At 50.4% G+C, this 17,467-nt stretch overlaps 1 protein-coding gene across 9 annotated transcripts in view; it reads right to left on the bottom strand.

Annotated features, from left to right (window-relative positions):
- The window catches only part of SCN5A (sodium channel, voltage-gated, type V, alpha subunit), a 116,375-nt gene that overhangs the window by 77,397 nt on the left and 21,511 nt on the right, over positions 1 to 17,467 (bottom strand). For 6 of the 9 annotated variants that reach the window (XM_006869139.1, XM_006869141.1, XM_006869134.1 and 3 more), the window contains 3 exons: positions 9,695 to 9,784; positions 9,308 to 9,436; positions 1,843 to 1,934 (listed from right to left, as the gene is read on the bottom strand). In XM_006869139.1, coding sequence (XP_006869201.1) covers positions 1,843 to 1,934; positions 9,308 to 9,436; positions 9,695 to 9,784 — 311 coding nt within the window. Of the gene's footprint in view, positions 1 to 1,614; positions 1,707 to 1,842; positions 1,935 to 9,307; positions 9,437 to 9,694; positions 9,785 to 17,467 lie in introns of all 9 variants that reach the window. The other 3 variants (XM_006869133.1, XM_006869135.1, XM_006869140.1) reach the window with 1 other exon arrangement.

The raw sequence follows: 17,467 nt of genomic DNA, 5'->3' as shown, positions 1-17,467 counted from the left end.
TACGGACAAGGAGCTCTGTTGGTTAAGTTCTCAGCTGGTAACTGAAAGGTTGGTTTGAACCTGCAGCATAGTGGTTACGAGTCAGGCTGTTAACCTCAAGGTCAGCAGTTTGAAACTACTAGCTGTTCCGTCGGAGGAAGATGAGGTTTTCTGCTCCCATAAAGGGCCTCGGGAACCCTGTGTGCAGGGTCGCTATCAGTCGGAACCGACTTCACGGTACACCACCATCACCAGGGGTTCCATGGGAAAAAAAAAAAATCTGGGCATGTGTCTAGATAGATCTCAGTCTAGAAAACCAGATAGTGGACGTTCTAGTCTGTCACATGGGGCCGCTATGAGTTGGCATCAACTTGGTGGCAACTAACAACATTTAGTAGGGGCAAGTGGCTTCTTACAAGCATATTTCTGAAACTCAGTTTGAACGCAGCCTAAATGTGAACTCCTTAACAAGTTCATTAACCCTGCAGGGGCAGGATTCTGAATAGCACAAGGGTGTAATGACAGTTAATGCAGGCCAAGGGCTAGGGAACCATCTACTTTCCAAATCAGGAGGTGATGCAGCCACTGGGTCCTCTTAGTTCTAACACTTTCCTAGACGGTGGCACACAACCTGTCTCTAGCCACCAACATAAAAGAAGTGCCTTCTCTGGTTCTGAGTGTGGATGAGTTCAGAAAAGGCTTCTCGAAGGAGCCACTGGGCAAAGCCCTTCTATGAACAAGCTCCTCACAGCAGGGAGGCCTTTGAGCTTGGACTTGAATCAGGGAAAGTAAATAAATACTTGAGATAAAACAAGTCTCCTGGGTGGCATGTGGCTTCGGCAGCAGCATGCCACACAACATGAGCTTGGAAATCATAAGTTGTTTGAGAGTTTTTGTGGATGGATAAGGTGGAACGGCTTTCTAGGGAGGCCGTCTGGATTTCGATTTCTCAGGTACAATTGCCAACATCTGTCAAGGAGGATTTCTTCCTGAGGCTACCATGCATGGTTTGCTAAACTTCTACCGCACCATGCAGCGAGGGCTGTTAGACGCCAAGGCCCGATGACACCTGTCCACAGATTACGCTGTGTTTCACAAAGGGGGGCTGGGGCTCCTGTTGAGCATATATCATCATAGGGCAGGGAACGGGCACTCAACCGTGAAAGTCAGTGCTAGAATTTTCTTTTTTTGTTTCTCAGTGTGTATGTGGGTTTCCTTAAACACTGTTTTTTGGGTTTCCTCATCACAGGAAAATGCTTTGGGTCGAAGCAATTCATGTACAGGCTTTTAAGCCACTCAAATGGTTGAGCTAAGTTTGGAAAAGAAACAGACTATGTTGGGGAGAATTTGGCATTTTATCTTGAGGTGCTTGGTTTAACTGCAGGCCCTGCCCATGGGGGGCTCTGAGCTCCCCTGGCATGTCTGTAAGGGTGAGCAATATGAACAACCCATTTGGCGAAGATGTTGGGGGAACAGATGTGCCTACCACCCACAGCCCCTACACGCCCAAGCTCTGGGAAAGGTATTCTGGTGACAGGCACATCTGAAGGAGCCTTCCTGGTGGTCGCCTCGGCTCCCAGGTGGCTGGGATGCCGGGCATGTCTCTGCAGCCTTGGCGTTTAACCTGATTTTCACCTGAAATGACTGATATAGTTTTCAGGGCCCGGAGGACTCGGAAGGTGCGTAAGGCTGAGACATTGCCCAGGTCCACAAATTCAGTTGTGTATCTGTAACGGGGGAAAGTCACACACGAGACAGTGACGACACGCCAACAGGAGACACACAGTCAGACGAGGAGGGGGTGGGGAGACAGAGAGAGAGTCACTTGTAGCTGGGCTCCAGGGGAGAGCCTCGGCATCTTACCTGGGATAACTGAAATCGTTTTTAGAGCTCTCAGTACTCTAAAAGTTCGAAGAGCCGACAAATTGCCTAGTTTTATATTTTCTGATACATACCTGCAGAATCAAACCACAGTTATTGGGAATTACAAAGCAGAATCTGAGCCTGCCCACCCCGACCAGCCCTCACCCTTCTCCCCTTCCCACAGAGAGCTGTGGGTGATCCCAGGACACCCCCAAGTGTTCTTCCTGAGCTTGACCCTCTTGGCACAGGGCACTTCCTTGTGGGTGCTGTGAGGAAGTCCACACAGCCACATCCTAGGCAGCTCTCTTGGGACAGTCCCATAAAAAGCTCGCTATAGTCTCCATGCCATGGAACTGCATGACAGGACCTGAGGCTGGGGACGTGCCAGAATGAAGAGGGAAACTCTTCAGGCGACGGAGAAAGCACGTGGGTTTCTAGTCTGAGTTTTCCCCTGTGTCTTCTGTAGACTGGTGCCTAAGGGAAGGTATACATTCAGCATGTGCCTGGTATTCCAATCCTGGGACCCTGATTCCCTGGCTAAGACCACCACAGGGAGAGGGGGTGGATGAGTCTCCAAGGGCTGTCCCTTCCAACCTCAAATTTCTGTGCAAAGAGCAGCTCAGGAGTTCATGGGTCATGAGGTAAAGATGGCTCCCAACACAGCATTGAGTTCCCAAGACAGGCATTGGAAGATGAGAAGGTAGGATGCTAGAATATCCAGCTCTTCGATTACTCACAGCCAGCGGCCAACACAAGAAGAGAAAGGAGAAGAGGGGTTCCAGGTGACACCAGACTCTCTGGGAAATTCACACACTGTCTTACCCCAAGATCATTGGTGTCCCACAGGAACGGCCTTGCACCTGTCTCCTTGGAATCTGCCTGCTTGGGCCCAAGTGATGTTCAGCGGGGATGAATGGTGTGGGGAACTTAGAGCTTGGAAAGTTGTCTCATCCCTGGCCTCCATAGGAAGAGTAGGAAGAGTCAGTCTCTGGGGGGGAAGGTCTGTCCAAGTCGGGTGTGTGAGGACATGCAGCAGATGAGTCACATGACCAAAAGGATGTCTGAGAAGTGGATGGACAGTGTGTGACCAAGGCCACTGGGACTGAGACAACGAACTTGTGATATTTAACCAAGGACTTTGGCTCCAGGGTGTCTGACATTTAACCGAAGGTGTCTGATGTTTAACAAAGGGCACTGGACTCAGGATGTCTGATGTGCGGTCTTGTGTCTGACCTGGGTGTCTGAGTGACATCAGATTTAGGACAGCAGCCCCGTGATGCCGGGTGAGTGCCAAGGTGGGCTGACAGTGTGATGGACTCAGTCTGCTGGTCAGTGTGAACATCCAGGCTCTTCTGCTCTGCTCACAGTGCGCGGATCCACCTTCAGGCTGTGCCAGGTCTACGGAAAGGACTTGGCAGGCGGTGTCAAGGGACTCAGTATCCTGGGATCCAGTTCTGGAACTGGGCTGAAACCAACTTCTAATCCCTTCCATCTTCATGAGGCTCCATGAACTGCTGCTCTCTCCTTACCCGCCATATCCCATGCGGAGGACTCAGTCAGTGCAGCCATCTCTTCCAACAGGGCACAGAAATCACCTCTCTTGTCCATATCCACAGACCCCAAACTCACTGCCATCGAGTCAATACGATAGAACGCAACTACTTCCTAGGGTTTCCAAGATTAAATTTTTATAGAAGCAGACCACCTCATGTTTTTCCCACAAGCGGCTGGTGGTTTTGAACTACCGACCTTACATTTAGCAGCCCAACAAACAACCCACCACACACCACCAAAGCCCTTCTGGCCCATATAAGCCCAAACTCAAATCCACTGCTATAAAGTCGATTCCAACTCACAGGTGGGGTTTCCAAGGCTGTACATCTTTCTCCTGCGGAGTGCCTGGCGGATGTGTACTTCTACCTTGTGGTTAGCGGAACATGCAGCCCACTATACCACCAGGGCTCCTTTTTCAGGGAGGGTCAGAGAAAAAGAGGAAGACCCCCAACGAGATGGATCTGCCAGGTGGCATCATTGATGGTGTCGAGTGTGGTGGCAGTAGTGAGGTTGGCCTAGGATCGGACATTTTTTCATTCTGCTGTGCATGGGGTCGCTATGAGTCGGTTCCGACTCGTTGGCACCTGACAACAACAAATGCGCCAGACTTCAAAGTCGTTTGAACTGGAAGGTCAGCGGTTCCAGCTCACCAGCTGCTCCTTGGAAACTATACAGAGTTGCTATGGGTCGGAACCGACTTGAAGGCACTTCACAACAACAACATACACCTTTTAGATTTCTGGTGTGGTGCTGTAGGATAAGCACTGCAAGGTTGGTTTGAACCACAAAGTCGATGGATCCAGCTCAACAGTCACTCCTCAGAAACCCTATACAGGGTCACTGTGAGTCAGAAGCCACTTGAAGGCACTTAACAACACTTCCCTCTTTAAATTGATCCAAGTTGTTTGCTCAACTTCTGATGGTTATTTTAGTGTCTGTGATGGCTCAGACCCTCAGGTCTCACCTTCTTCTCAGACTTGCAATTCTGTTCAGGCATGGTGCTACCACGTGACTGTCAAGCTGGGCCTGGAATATTGCTGGCGCTGCCGTCACACAGAAACCGTGAATACAGCCTGCTAGAAGCTCCGGGTTTCTGTTTCCTGCTACTGGTCTACTTTGTGGCTGGGGTCAACAGCTCATTCTTGCATAGGACACTGGTTTCCAGGCTGCCTCTTCTGAATTCAGACCAGAGAAAGAACCAGAAGCTCTCCTTGCTTCTCTCTCGCTGCCCCTCATAGACCTTGCGGCTCCCTTGGACTGCCTGTCCCAAGGTGACAAGGTTGGGCTGGTGACAGAAATGGGGAGGATGGTAATCGTGCTCCCCGCAGGGGGTTCTGAGGGCATGTTGTCTGGGAGGGTGTGCCTCACGAGGTTCCTTTGGGTAGGGGGAGGGGACTGCATCACTTATTCCACCCCTAGCCCAGTCCCTGCCAGACTTCACTAAGACCTCCTGTAAAGCCCGATTGTGTCCAGGCAGGAGGGAACCTGTGTTTAGCAGAGAGTTAGTTGAGCTACAGCCCCGTTGCTGGGCAGGAACTGACCACTGGGATGGGATTATAGGTTCTGACACAGTGGAAGAGGGGAGTGAGAATTGTACTCCATGACACCAACCCCAGTGTAGGGGGAATAATTTTGGGTGGTCAAGGAAGGAGTCCTGAGGAAGGGTCCAGAGGCAGACCCCTTGCTTTTTCTAGTGCTATGTGACCCCCTCCAACTCCCATTCAATACATGTCCTGCCAGGCTTCCAGTGCTGCTAGGCAACTCCCATTAGCTATGGCGGGGATCGCCTCCCTCTCCTCTGCCCTCCCCTCTCTTCCCCTCCAGGTTTGGTTTCCATAACAACCCCAGAAGGTGGGAGGCTGTGCTAACTAGCAGGTGCCCAGCTGGGAGGGGGGGTCACAGGAAGAGCTGTGGCTGGAGAGTCACAGTCTGAACCTGGCAGGTTTCCTTGAACCCCTTTGGCCCTCCCATAACCTCTTAATTGGGTGGGATGAGGGGTTGGGCTGAAATATGATCAGAAACATCACATTTGGGGAGTATCTCTCCCTTCCATCCCATGGTTATGAGTTAGGAGATGGTTCGAGTCCCAGCTTTGCTGCTGAGACATCTTATAATTTGGAGCAAGTGGTAGTCTTTCTCTGAGCCTCAGTTTTTCCATCTGTAAAATGGAGAACAGATGGGGAGGTGTTTCCACTGCTAAAGTCTTCTTTTATTAATTATCCTAGGAGCCTCTACTGTCTATAGCAGAGTGCCTTTCAGAGGCAATCATCAACTAACTGGCTTTTATCGTCCAAACCAGAAATCACTGTCAATCAAAACTGCTACGTCAATCCAGCCAAGAGTGGAATCCCTGACCTTCCGATGGGTCTAAGCAGCTTTATGGGAAATGCCGTGTTTGTGTAGCACTCAGAAATGTGTTCTGCTTTGCTGCCCCTGGCTCAAACACCAAACAGGCTTGAAAAGGAAAGCACTGCTCCTCTGGAATTCTGTGTGGGTCAGGGGTTCCCCCATGGGACCACATGGGGAATAAGGCTGGGATTCTCCCATGGGACAGGACAGGACAGGATAGGAGGACTTGCACAAGGCCCGAGTCATGCAGAGCACATCCTGGAGACACAACCTAAGGAAAGGCCAAAGCCTGGCTAATGCCATTCCCTGGGGTCTTGGAGAATCTCTGTTGTGATGTAAGCTCTGCTCAGGCCCCAGGAAGGAAGGGTAGAATGGCTCAGGCAGATGGTGGGTGTCCCCACTTCGGCTCAAAGCCTTTTCCCAATGACAATGGGCCCTCAGGGTCCCATGGAGCAGAGCCCTCCACAACACAAAGCACCCCAGAATCTGGCAACCCTTCTCCATCCCTAAATTGCTGTACTCTCTTGGCTGCAATGAGAAGAACTCCCCACTCTCCTCAACCTCAGGCAGGCCTCCCTACTCCACATTCTCAGCTGATGACTGAGGTTCTTACTGCACTTAGAAAATCGAAGCAATCAGAAGAGAGACTCATTCTCTCTCAATCGCTCTCCATCTTCACCAGAAAGTCTGTCTTGCTTGCCTGCATTTAGGGTCAACCCTCCACTAGCACACTGGCTCCCACCCCCTTGGGCCAACTCAAGGACTTTGCTCCTGCAATTTCCCCTTCTCTCTACATGATCAAATTTCCCCCTTTACTGGATCATTTCATCAGCTTGCAAAGTCACCTCCTTCTTTATATGGCCCTGTACTCCCCTCTGGCCACTACCTTATTTTCTGTTTGGTTTTACAGTCCACAAAAAAGATGTTTGTGCTTATTATATTTCCACTCCTTCCACTCTCTCATCAGAGGCATGCCACACCGTTGACCGTCACATTACCAAATCCAAATCCATTCTCAGTTCTCCCCAGACTCGACATCTTTCTGGCAGGGTTTGAGTTGGATCCCGTTCTTGAGTCAGCGTCAGGGCACCATTCTCTCCTGCTTTCCCTCCAACATCGTTGGCCAGTTTTCTCCAGGCTTCTTCACTTGATCCTCCTTGTCTTCCTGACCGTGAGCTGCTGGCATGTCCCACAGTGAAATCTCCAGATGACTTATCTTCTCCAGCTACACTCGCTCCTAGGAGACCCATCCAACCTCCTAGCTTTCACTGCCATCTATATTCTAATGGCTTCTAAATTGCTATCTCTGCCTGGGACCGTTTTCCTAACTCCAGACTGGAACGTCCAATTTCCTGTTCAATATCTTTCCCTAGATTCTTTCACATTGAAAACATCCCAAACCAACCTGGATTTGTCTCATGCCCTGACCAGCTGTTTGTTGTTAAGTTCGACCTAGGCGGTTCCCACCCATAGCGACCTTGTATAGGGTGTCTGAGGAGTGGCTGGTGGGTTTGAATCACTGACTTTATGGTTAGTAGTCCAGTGCTTATTCCTATAGCACCACACCAAGGGTCCGCTGGCCAGTTTCTCCCTCTGTTCTTCTCCATTTCAAAAAATGGTTAACACCATTCATCCAGTTGTTCAAGTCAAAAACTGCTATGGGGTCTCCGGATGGTTTTCCCCTTAGAATATACCCAGAATCTCACCATGGTTTTCCTCCTCCTCTTGGACCCTGTTGCCAGCTAGCCCCCTTCTCTTCAGCTACTAAAACAACATCTACCTGCTCTCTCAGTTTTTACTCTTCCCCTCTGCAGTCTCTAGTCCACACAGTAGCCAGAATGATCAGTCAGACCATGGCTCCCACCACACTCCGATGTGACCAGGGCCTGTAAGGTCACCATGATCTGTCCCCCAGCCCACCACCTCTCTACCCTCCTCTCCCACCAGCCTCCCCCTTGCTCATTCAGCTCTGGCCAGGCCTAAATTCATACTGCATTTGAAGAGTGGTAGCTCTGGTAGCTTAGTGGGTTACAAGTTGGGTTGCTAACCACAAGGTCAGCAGTTCTAAGCCACCAGCCACTTTTCAGGAAACAGATGAGGCTTTCTGCTCCCGTAAAGATTTGCAGCCTCAGAAACCCTATACAGGGGCACTATGAGTCAGAACAGACGCAAAGGCACACAGTCGTGGCAGTAGGAGCTTCTCACTAGAATTCTGGTGTGGTATTGTAAGATAACCACTAGACTGCTAACCCAGAGTTCAGCAGTTCAAACCCACTAGCTGCTTGTTGGGAACCCTATACAGGGTCGCTATGACACAGAACTGACTCATAGGCACTTAAAAACACCTTATCTCTGAGGCTGTTTCTCCAACTGTAAAATGGAGGGCTGAGTCAACTTACACAAAACTTATATAGAAACAGGTTTGGAGGCATTTTCTAACCAACCACCTGGTCCCCCCTGCCAAGCTTTAAAGTTCCCTAGCAGCAGGGTTCAGCTTTCCCCTTCCTCCTAACTTCCCACGGCATGGCTGGGGTTAAATGAACACTTTGCCATGAAAACGTCGATTCAGTGAATGCAAGACTCCTAGGAAGTAGGAGATGAACTGAACCCCTGAAACCTAGCCCAGTCTCCCAGTGGGGAAACTGGGCAGTGTCCAGGCCTGCAGAGGGTACAGCCCTCACCCAGTCCTACTCCCTGCTGATGTGCAGTGTCCAGGCCTGCAGAGGATGGGTTCTTGGCACACAACAGGCTGTCAGAAAGGGCTTCATGGTGGAGCCCCTGAACAGACCACAGCATCCATTCCCTGAGACATCGGAGTGGAGTGTCCCCGTCAGCATCTGTGAGTATAAGTATCCTCCTGGGTAAGGAAGTGGGGCCTCAGTAAGTCTGAGAGCACATTTCCTCTCTGATGGACTCAATGTGTGTTCCGGGTACCAGTTTTCTTGTCTGTTAATTAGGGATACATGATCCCCTACAGTCAACCTTTCCGTCTGGTGGAAGGATTCACTGGATCATGTGAGTGACTTCTTGTTTCCACTCACAGCGACTCAATGCAACAACAGAAAGGAACACGGCCTGGTCTTGCACCGTTCTCACAATCATACTGTGTCGGAGCCACTGCTGCAGCACCTAGGTGCTCACGGATGTGTCACTTGGAGTCTCACGGATGTGTCACTTGGAGTCTGGGGGTGGTGGCAGCGGACAGGCCGGTATAAATGGCATATGTCGTGGGGACTGCCTACTCACTTCTACAGACTCTGTTTACTGTAGTTCCAGTCTTAAATCACCTTGGAATCAGGTCACTGTAGACAGCGGCCCAGCAATATTAGTTTCTCTTGGTGGAAAGGGCAGAGGATGCTAAACCAGTCTTAATGATGTCCCGAGAGCACAGGGCAGTTTCGGTGCCCAGGATGAGCCAGTGGACCTGACCACCATGGCCTGCCTGAGCTATTTTGGACCCATCTCTCCCCACCAGATGAGCGGAGGGCCTCCACCCATCTCCTGTCACAGAAGTGAGGAGCATGTGACCAACACAGCTTGGTGCAGCCAGCAGTGTACTTACGCCATGACAATCACGCTGAAGTCCAGCCAGTTCCACGGGTCCCGAAGGAAGGTGAATGCATGCAGGCAGAAGCCTCGAGCCAGAATCTTGACCAGAGACTCAAAGGTGTAAATAGCAGTGAAAGTGTATCTGCGGGAGAAGAGGCCGAAGCCCTCAGGCCAGGGTGCCCATAGGGTAGAGTCCCAGGGTAGACTCCCAGGCAGTTCCCCACTCACTTGGCAGGGCTGGGAGTGGCCAAAGAGGAGAGGGGCTGCGCCAAGGACCCTTTAGCAGGAGAGTCGTAAAGTTTGGACGCAAAATTCTCTTCTAGTGTGACTTTTGGGGTCATGGTACGGCACGGTAAAGGTGGGAAGGAGCCAGCTGGCAGAGAGACCCTATGATACTCACTCGACATACTTGGTCCAGGGCGGAGGGTCGTGCTGGGCCATGAACACGCAGTTTGTCAGGATGGTGCACATAATGAGCATGCTGAAGAGCGTGGTTCAGGGTCAAGGAAAGGCCACGATGCAGGGGCCAGCAGTGCCACCACTGCCCCAGGATCCTGCCTGTTACAGATCTGACGTGCTCCCTGCCCCCACCAAACATGTGTCTAAGTCCTATATCTGTGGAGTCCTGGTGTTAACATGCTGGACTGCAATGTTGGTTTGAATGGCAAGATTGGCTGTTCAAACTCACCAGTCGCTCCTTGGAAACCCTATACAGGGTCGCTATGGGTCAGAACCGACTCAACGGCATTTAACAATAACAACAACATATCTGTGGAAAGGAGCCCTGGTAATACAGTGGTTAAGCTCTCAGATGCTGACTGAAACTTTGTCAGTTTCAACCCCCCAACCACTCTACTGGAGAAAGATTCAGCAGTCTGCTGCCTTAGAAACCCTATGGGGCAGTTCTACCCCATCCTGTATGGTCACTGTGAGTCCTAACTGACTCAGTGTATGCATGTATGTATGTATCCACTCCACCTATACATAATAATAGGATATAATTATATTTGGAAAGAGGCAATTCTTTGTTCTGTTTACAAGGTATGTTTTAAACCCAATCAGTTCTAAGTGATATAAAGATTGGCCAGAACAAACGGGAGGAGATAGAAGGTATATATATGAAAGTTGTCAAGGAATCAAGGATCACCAGCTGTCTGAAGCTAAAATGTGAGTGCGGCGGTTCTGTAGGATAAGCACTGGACTGCTAACCACAAGGTCAGCAGCCCATCAGCTGCGCCTTCGGAGAAAGCTGAGGCTTTCTGTTACTGCAAAAACTTACATCCTCAGACACCTTATATGGGGTCGCTATGAATTGGAACAGACTCAACAGCACTGAATAACAAGCGAAGCTGAAACAGACCAAGGACATCTCTGAAGCCCCCAGAGCCAGACCCTGAATTTGGACTTCTAACCTGCTGAATTGTGAGAAAATTCATGTCTGTTCATTAGTGCTACTCACTTGTGGTATTTCTGTTACAGCAGGACTAGGAAGCTAAGACACCTGGGGTGGGGGTGAGGAGGTCACTGCAGGGTCAACACGACAGGGGCCCCAAGGAGAGACACTGGGCAGTTGAGGGCAGTCCATTCTGACCTGTCACCACAGGTTGGCCTGTCTCCTCCCCAGCATTAGCAGCAGACACTTGAAAGCATCCCTTTGGGAGGGTTCCCTGGAGGGCTTGTTCCTTGAGGAGCCCAGACCTCAGAGGTTTTTACCACAGCCATGCTGGAGAGGAGGGCAGGCCAGGTGGGCTGGCTGTTAGCCTGGGTACTGTACTTCCAGAACACATGCAACTTATCTAGAGACAGGGACCCCACTCTACTGACTGCTTCCCACTGTTGTGCATGCTCTTCACCCTCATCCTCTGCCTCCTCACTGGCCTCCTCACCCATCAACAGCCCACTGGGTAGGGACACCAATCGGACTCCAATCTGGCCTGACCCCTTGGTCAGGGGGCTGCAGCTACCTCTTTAACAGTCAGACTGCTGGGCAGCTCTGCTAGAGCACAGGGCTGGCTCCTCATTGAGTGGTAACACCTGTCTGCCCGCACCCCCTACCCCTAAAGCTGAGCTCTTCAAATGCCAAGAATGTCCAGGGACAATCTTGTGTACCCTTGACATAAACTGAATTGTCCCAGGCCCTGTATGTCCCTGACTCATTAGCTGCAAGTCCTAGCTGCTTACAGCTAGATGAAGCTGTCCTCGTTCACCCCTCCCTCACTTCCACAGGACCCCTAAAGGAGCAAGGGGCAGACCCCAGCCTCCTGACTGGGGCATCACAGGAGGTAGGCCCGGAACAGGGCCACTCTGCTGCCCCCACCAGTCTCCTAACTGAAGAGGCTGGGCCTTCCACTCCCCTGAGAGTCCCCCAGGCCCATGACACCACGCCCCACCCCAGCCCCATGTGCGGCAGCTGCTAAACGGGCGATTCCCACAGGCTGCCTAGGAGCCACAATAATTGACCTCCAGGGGCCTGCCTCTTTCCTCCCCACCACAGCGCCGTCATTTTCTAAGGCCTGTTCCAATGTGGAGGCTAGGGCAGTCAGACCTGAGGCCAGGACAATCTGTGACCTTCCTGCAGGGTTCTGAGAGCTGCCTCAGTAGTGGAGGGGGTGAGGCCCAAAAAGAATCGAACAAGGCTGGTGTTCTCCAAGCCTCCAGTCCTCCTGCTAGGGAATCCAGTTCAGAAACAAACTCTGCCTTCCAAATCTGGCCCCCATTCACAATCATTCTCCCACTTCTCACCTGAGATGAGAGGGCATCAAGATTTGGGAGGCCTCCTTTGTCAAACCAAGGCTAAAATGACAGTGCTGCTCAACTCAAATGTCAGAGACTCCAGAAAGCCTGGTTTCTCTCTAACCACAGGGCAGCTCATCAGTCACCAGGGTCTGTCAGATTAGTACCAGCCCACACCTCTGCCTGTGGGAGTCACCCTGGTCAGGCTTAGCTCCCGTTTCTCAAGGGTTAGTGCCCTGCTTCCCTTTTACACACACACACACACACACACACATACACACACACTCCCCAGACCCAAAGCTTTCCTCACTGGACTGCTAACTTCTCACTCAGCCTTTATCCATTCCCACAGATCCAATGCGAAGCCATCTACTGAGGAACCCAGGCGATTCCTGAGACTTGAAGGTAAAGATACTGAGAATGAATATTTATTAAGCCCTTCTGAGGTACCAGGCTTTGTTTTCTGCATATGATTTTTCTAACAACCTATGGGAGGGTGGGTGTTGTCTTCACTTTATGGACAAAGAAACTGAGGCGCAAAGAATATTGTGCAAAGCAGAATAGTGGTCCCCCCTAAGAGACGATCAAGTTCCAGTGCTAAGAGCCTATGAATAGGCTAATCTATATAGCAAAAGGGACTTTACAGATGTGACTAAAGCTTATGAGATGAGGAGATGTTCCTAGATTATCCAGGAGACTCTAATGTAATCACAAGGGTCCTGATAAACAAAAGCCGGAGCAGGAGGGAGAGCGACAGGTCTGAGAAAGATGAGACTGGCCATTGCTAACTTTGAAGATGGAAGAAGGCCAGCAGCCAAGGAGCGTAGGCGGCCTCTGGAAAGTGGAAAATGTAAGAAAAACAATTCTCCTCTAGAGCTTCCAGAAAGGAACCCAGCCCTGCTTTTGGCCCATGAGACCCATTTTGGAGTCTGACCTCCAGAATGCTAAAACAATACAGTCATGTTGTTTGAGGTCACTAAGTTAGTGGCAATGTTACATCAGGTATAGGAAACTCACACAGATACAAAGATGGTAAAAATAGAGTCCAGGTCTGACCCCTGGGTGTTCCACTCCAGGACACCACCTGAACCCCACTCCACACTACTTCTATACAATGACATCAAAGACCACCTGGTCCCCTCTCCTGCCTCTAGACTAAAGAACCTGCATTAAGTTACAGCTCTTCAGACCCTCATCTGCTTAATGGGAATGTTATCCGATGCCCACTCTGCCACCCACAGGGCAGGTATGAAAACCAAAGGAGATAACCCCAAACAAGACCAGCTACCAACTCGTCGTGACCCCTCTGTTAGAACCGAACTGTGTTCCACAGGGTTTTCAATGGCTGGAACCATATGGAAGTAGATCACTACGCCCTTCTTCCACGGTGCCTCTGTGTGGATTTGGACTGCTAGCATTTTTGTGAGTGAATGAGTATAAACCTTTTTCCAGATGAGATACAGAGGTCTGTAAAATGTAAGGAGACTGGCACACAGGAGGAGGAAAGGGATTCTCTGTTGCTGGGGAGCCTTGGGGTCAGAGTAACAAGCCTGAAGGGCTCTGAGATGGAATGCTATGAGAAGCCAGAGATGGCTCTGGGGGAGTGGGGCAGGAAGGCTTCCTGGAAGAGGCAGTGAGACAGCAGAAATCAGACAGCCCTGCTGATCCTGACAAAGGACAGCATTGTGGACCAGAAAACACAGCTGGGCACAGAGGTGAGCGAACAGTTCAACCTGAAGCCAGGAAAGAGCCAGGGCAGGCAGCCCATTTGAGTCCCATGGTGGGAAACGACAGGAACAGCCCACCTGGGTGCCAGCTTTTCCAGACCCAGTCTGGCTGAGAGTAGGGCACAATAGCAGCTCAAAGCCGTTTCCTGGCTCCCCGGGCCTTGAGGACAGCTCCAGTCATTCCTATGTGTGTGTGTGTGATCTCTTCCTAACTAGACTCTCAGTTGATGTGAGAAAGGCCCCCAGCACCCCTAAGCCCTCCGTGGAGCCCAGCACACAGCCAATATCAGCAGTTTGCATTGCCTAATCATTTCAGGCTTATGATCAAGCTGGTACCATATTGTTGTTGCTAAGTGCCATCAAGTCATTTCCGACTCATAGCGACCCTGTACAGGGCTTCCAAGGAGTAGCTAAGGAGCTCTGGTAGCATATGGTTATGAATCGGATTGCTAACCTGAAGATTGGCAGTTCGAAACTACCAGCCGTTCCGTGGGAGATAGATGAGGCTTTCTGCTCTCGTAAAGATTTACAGCCTTGGAAACCCTGTGCAGGGTCGCTATGAGTCGGAATCTACTCCATGGTACTTAACAACAACAACAACAACAACAAGGAGAGGCTGATGGGTGTGAACTGCCGACCTTTCGGTTGACAGTCCAGTGCTTATCTTACAGTGCCACACTAGGACTCCATATGTGGGCAGAGGCAAAGGCCATCTCTCCCTCTTCAATCCTGTCCTGTCATTGTCCTCAACCAATCCCCTTAAAGGGGCCATGCCAATTTCATGATTAAAATGCCAGCAAACACTGCTTGCTTGGTTGTAGGGAAATGCCAGAAGCTTGGGCTGCTAAGTCCTCAACCCCCAGGGAGTCAACCAACCAAAGAGAGAAATTAACTGTGGGGGGTATTTTAATATATTTGTGCTATTAAGTGAGTTAAACAAAACAAAAAAAAAGCCTAAACTAACAACTCCAAACCATGTGGTTTGATTGCCCATTTGAATCTGGTGAAAAAACGTGGGAGGATTTTGTGAACAGATCCTGAGCACCCAGGAAGGCAAAATGTTCCTTCGTGTGAACATGAGGTCTCTTCTGAATCTGACTGCAGTGGAGTTTGAAGTTCAGTTAGTCTCTTTTATTTAATCCCTGCAGGAACACATTCTGCATAATTATAACAAAAATACATAGGAAAAAATAATTCTGCATCCTCATATTTACTTTCTTGGCAACTTTACAGGGATGCATTACAAGTGTGGAACACAGAGCAAAGCCACAGTACTTATCATGTACTCGCTGGCACATCTGCAAACACCTTGATGGGTGCTTACCTATAGATTCTATCCCACCCGTTGACAGCCTCCTTGGGAGTACACACTGCATTCTTGCCCTCTTTCACATTTTCTCTTGGTCCTGCTGACTGCTTTTTCTAAAGGGCCCGCTGTTCTAAAGGACATAGCCATTGCACATTCCTGGTGTGGCGCTGTGGGTTAATGCATTAGACTCCAATGTCTGCTTGGACTGCAAGGTGGGCAGTTCAAGTTCACCAGCCGCTTCTTGGAAACCCTATACAGAATCGCTATGAGTCAGGACTGACTCAATGGCACTTACCAACAAGCAGATGTTTGAATAGATACAACAATGAGAGCAAAGTTCATGATTCAAAACATAAAACCTGATTACACGTTGGAAACACAGAGTGACTGCTAATGGGATTCCTTTCAGGGGATGAAAATATTCTGGAATTAGAGATTGGTGATGGCACTCTCTAATGCTTTGTGCTAGCTTATTACTTGAAAGGTTAGTGGTTCAAATCTACTCAGCAGTGCCGCAGAAGAAAGTGATGCATCCATAAGGCCACAGCCAATGGAAATCCAATGGTGCCCAGTTCTAGTCTGATACACACAGGTTCACCAAGAGTTGGAATCAACTGGATGGCAACATGTTGATGATTTTTAGTTTTTGGGTGGTTGCACAGCCTTGAGAGTATCCTAAAAATGACTGAATTGGATACGTTAAAGGGTGAATTTTGTCGTCTATAAGTTATGTTGTTGTGTGCCATTGTGTTGATTCTGACTCACAGTGACCCCATAGGACAGTCAGAACTGCTCCATAGAGTTTCCTAGGTACAGATTTTCAGGTCTTTTCTCAATGATAATAGTAATAAAGGAGGGAAGGAAGGAACAAGAAATGTATGGAAAGCTTATAGATTTCTCAGGACACTGGTCTGGAATAGGCTGGGAATCTGCCTGTTTCACAAGCTTCCCAGGTGAGACTGAGGTGGCCCTTACAGATTGACATTTGAAAACAATTGCCCTAGAGCAGTGTGTACAAGAATCCCTGGAGACCTTGCTAAAAGACAGAATCTGCTCCAGCAGGTCTGGGGTGGGGCTCGAGATTCAGCCCTTCTTCCTAAGAGCCTCATGATGCGGCTGCTATTCATGTAGCAAGGCTCAGGGCACAGGGGGCTGCTCCCAGACCCTGCCCATCTAGGCCCCTTCTCCCTCAGTGTCCCCTGATGTAACTGGTTCTGTTGTGGGCTTACAATGTGTTGCCATCCCCAGATAGCAGAGTGTCCAGGTAGCTGATAGGAGCCAGGTATGGGGCCTCACTCATACTCTGAGCCACTTCCCTGGGGCAAGTGCCCTGGGGGACACAGGCCTGCTCAGAGACCTCAGGGCAGGGCCTGCCAGGTAGAAGCAGTACCTCACAGCCTCAGAGTTACAGTTCAGTGCACCGTTTACTCAGGCTGGGGACTCCAGAGCCCCCACCATCTCCCTTGCCCACCTGCGTCTGTGGCCTCTTATTCACCCACAGCCTAGCCCATGGCCTTGCAGGAACCCTGGGGCTGTGGCTGTATCCCTGGAGGCTGCCCTGGCTGCCAAACAGTGCCAGGTTGGTTAGATACTGGAGGAGAAGCCCCAGGTGAGAGCTGGAGGATGCTTCCAGGGAGGCTCCGCCCTTGCAGTGAGGCTCAGACTGAAAGTCCTCCCCACCTGCTCTCATGTGCTTCTCCCCAGGCTGTGGCCACACTCTGGCAGGAATGCTAACTACTTGTGTGGCTGACTTTTCACTCACGGTGGGTTAAAGTCAATTCAGACTCATAGCAACCCTGTAAAGGGTTTTTGAGGAGCACCTGGAGGGTTTGAACTGCTGATCTCGTGGTTAGCAATCCAGAGCTTATCCTATAGTACCGTACTCACTTACTGTTGTTAAGTGACATCGAGTCGGTTCCGACCCATGGCGACCAAGTACCGGGTTTCCAAGGAATGGCGGTGAGCTTGAACCGTCAACTTGGTGGTTCAGACAGCTTTACAGTGCAATGCATTAACCCACAGCGCCATACCAGGACCCCACCGTACTCATAGAGGGCTGGAAAATCCCCAAGGGAGGCAAGAGCTGTGCTGTCCTCAGCAAAGTGGACGACACCTACAGTGAGATTGGCAGCAGTTGCAGAATGGCTCAGAGTGAAATCTAGAACCTCATACTTCGCAAAGTAAAACAGAACTGGCCCCCAAGTCTATCTCCTCGCCATGCTGTCTGCCCCAACTGAGACCACCCTCTTGATACACAGTGGGCACCTGCATGTGGGATGGCCCCCAGACACAGACACGTGACAGAGATCTATGAAACAGGCAGGAGCGAGCTGGAGGAGAGAAGAACAGAAGTGTGGTTGGATGCTCTCCCTGTGTATCTTCAGGCAGTTAACAAATCAGACAG

Source organism: Chrysochloris asiatica, unplaced genomic scaffold (assembly GCF_000296735.1).
Source record: "Chrysochloris asiatica unplaced genomic scaffold, ChrAsi1.0 scaffold00127, whole genome shotgun sequence".
NCBI classification, from domain to species: domain Eukaryota; kingdom Metazoa; phylum Chordata; class Mammalia; order Afrosoricida; family Chrysochloridae; genus Chrysochloris; species Chrysochloris asiatica.
This window is presented reverse-complemented; position numbering and strand designations above follow the sequence as displayed.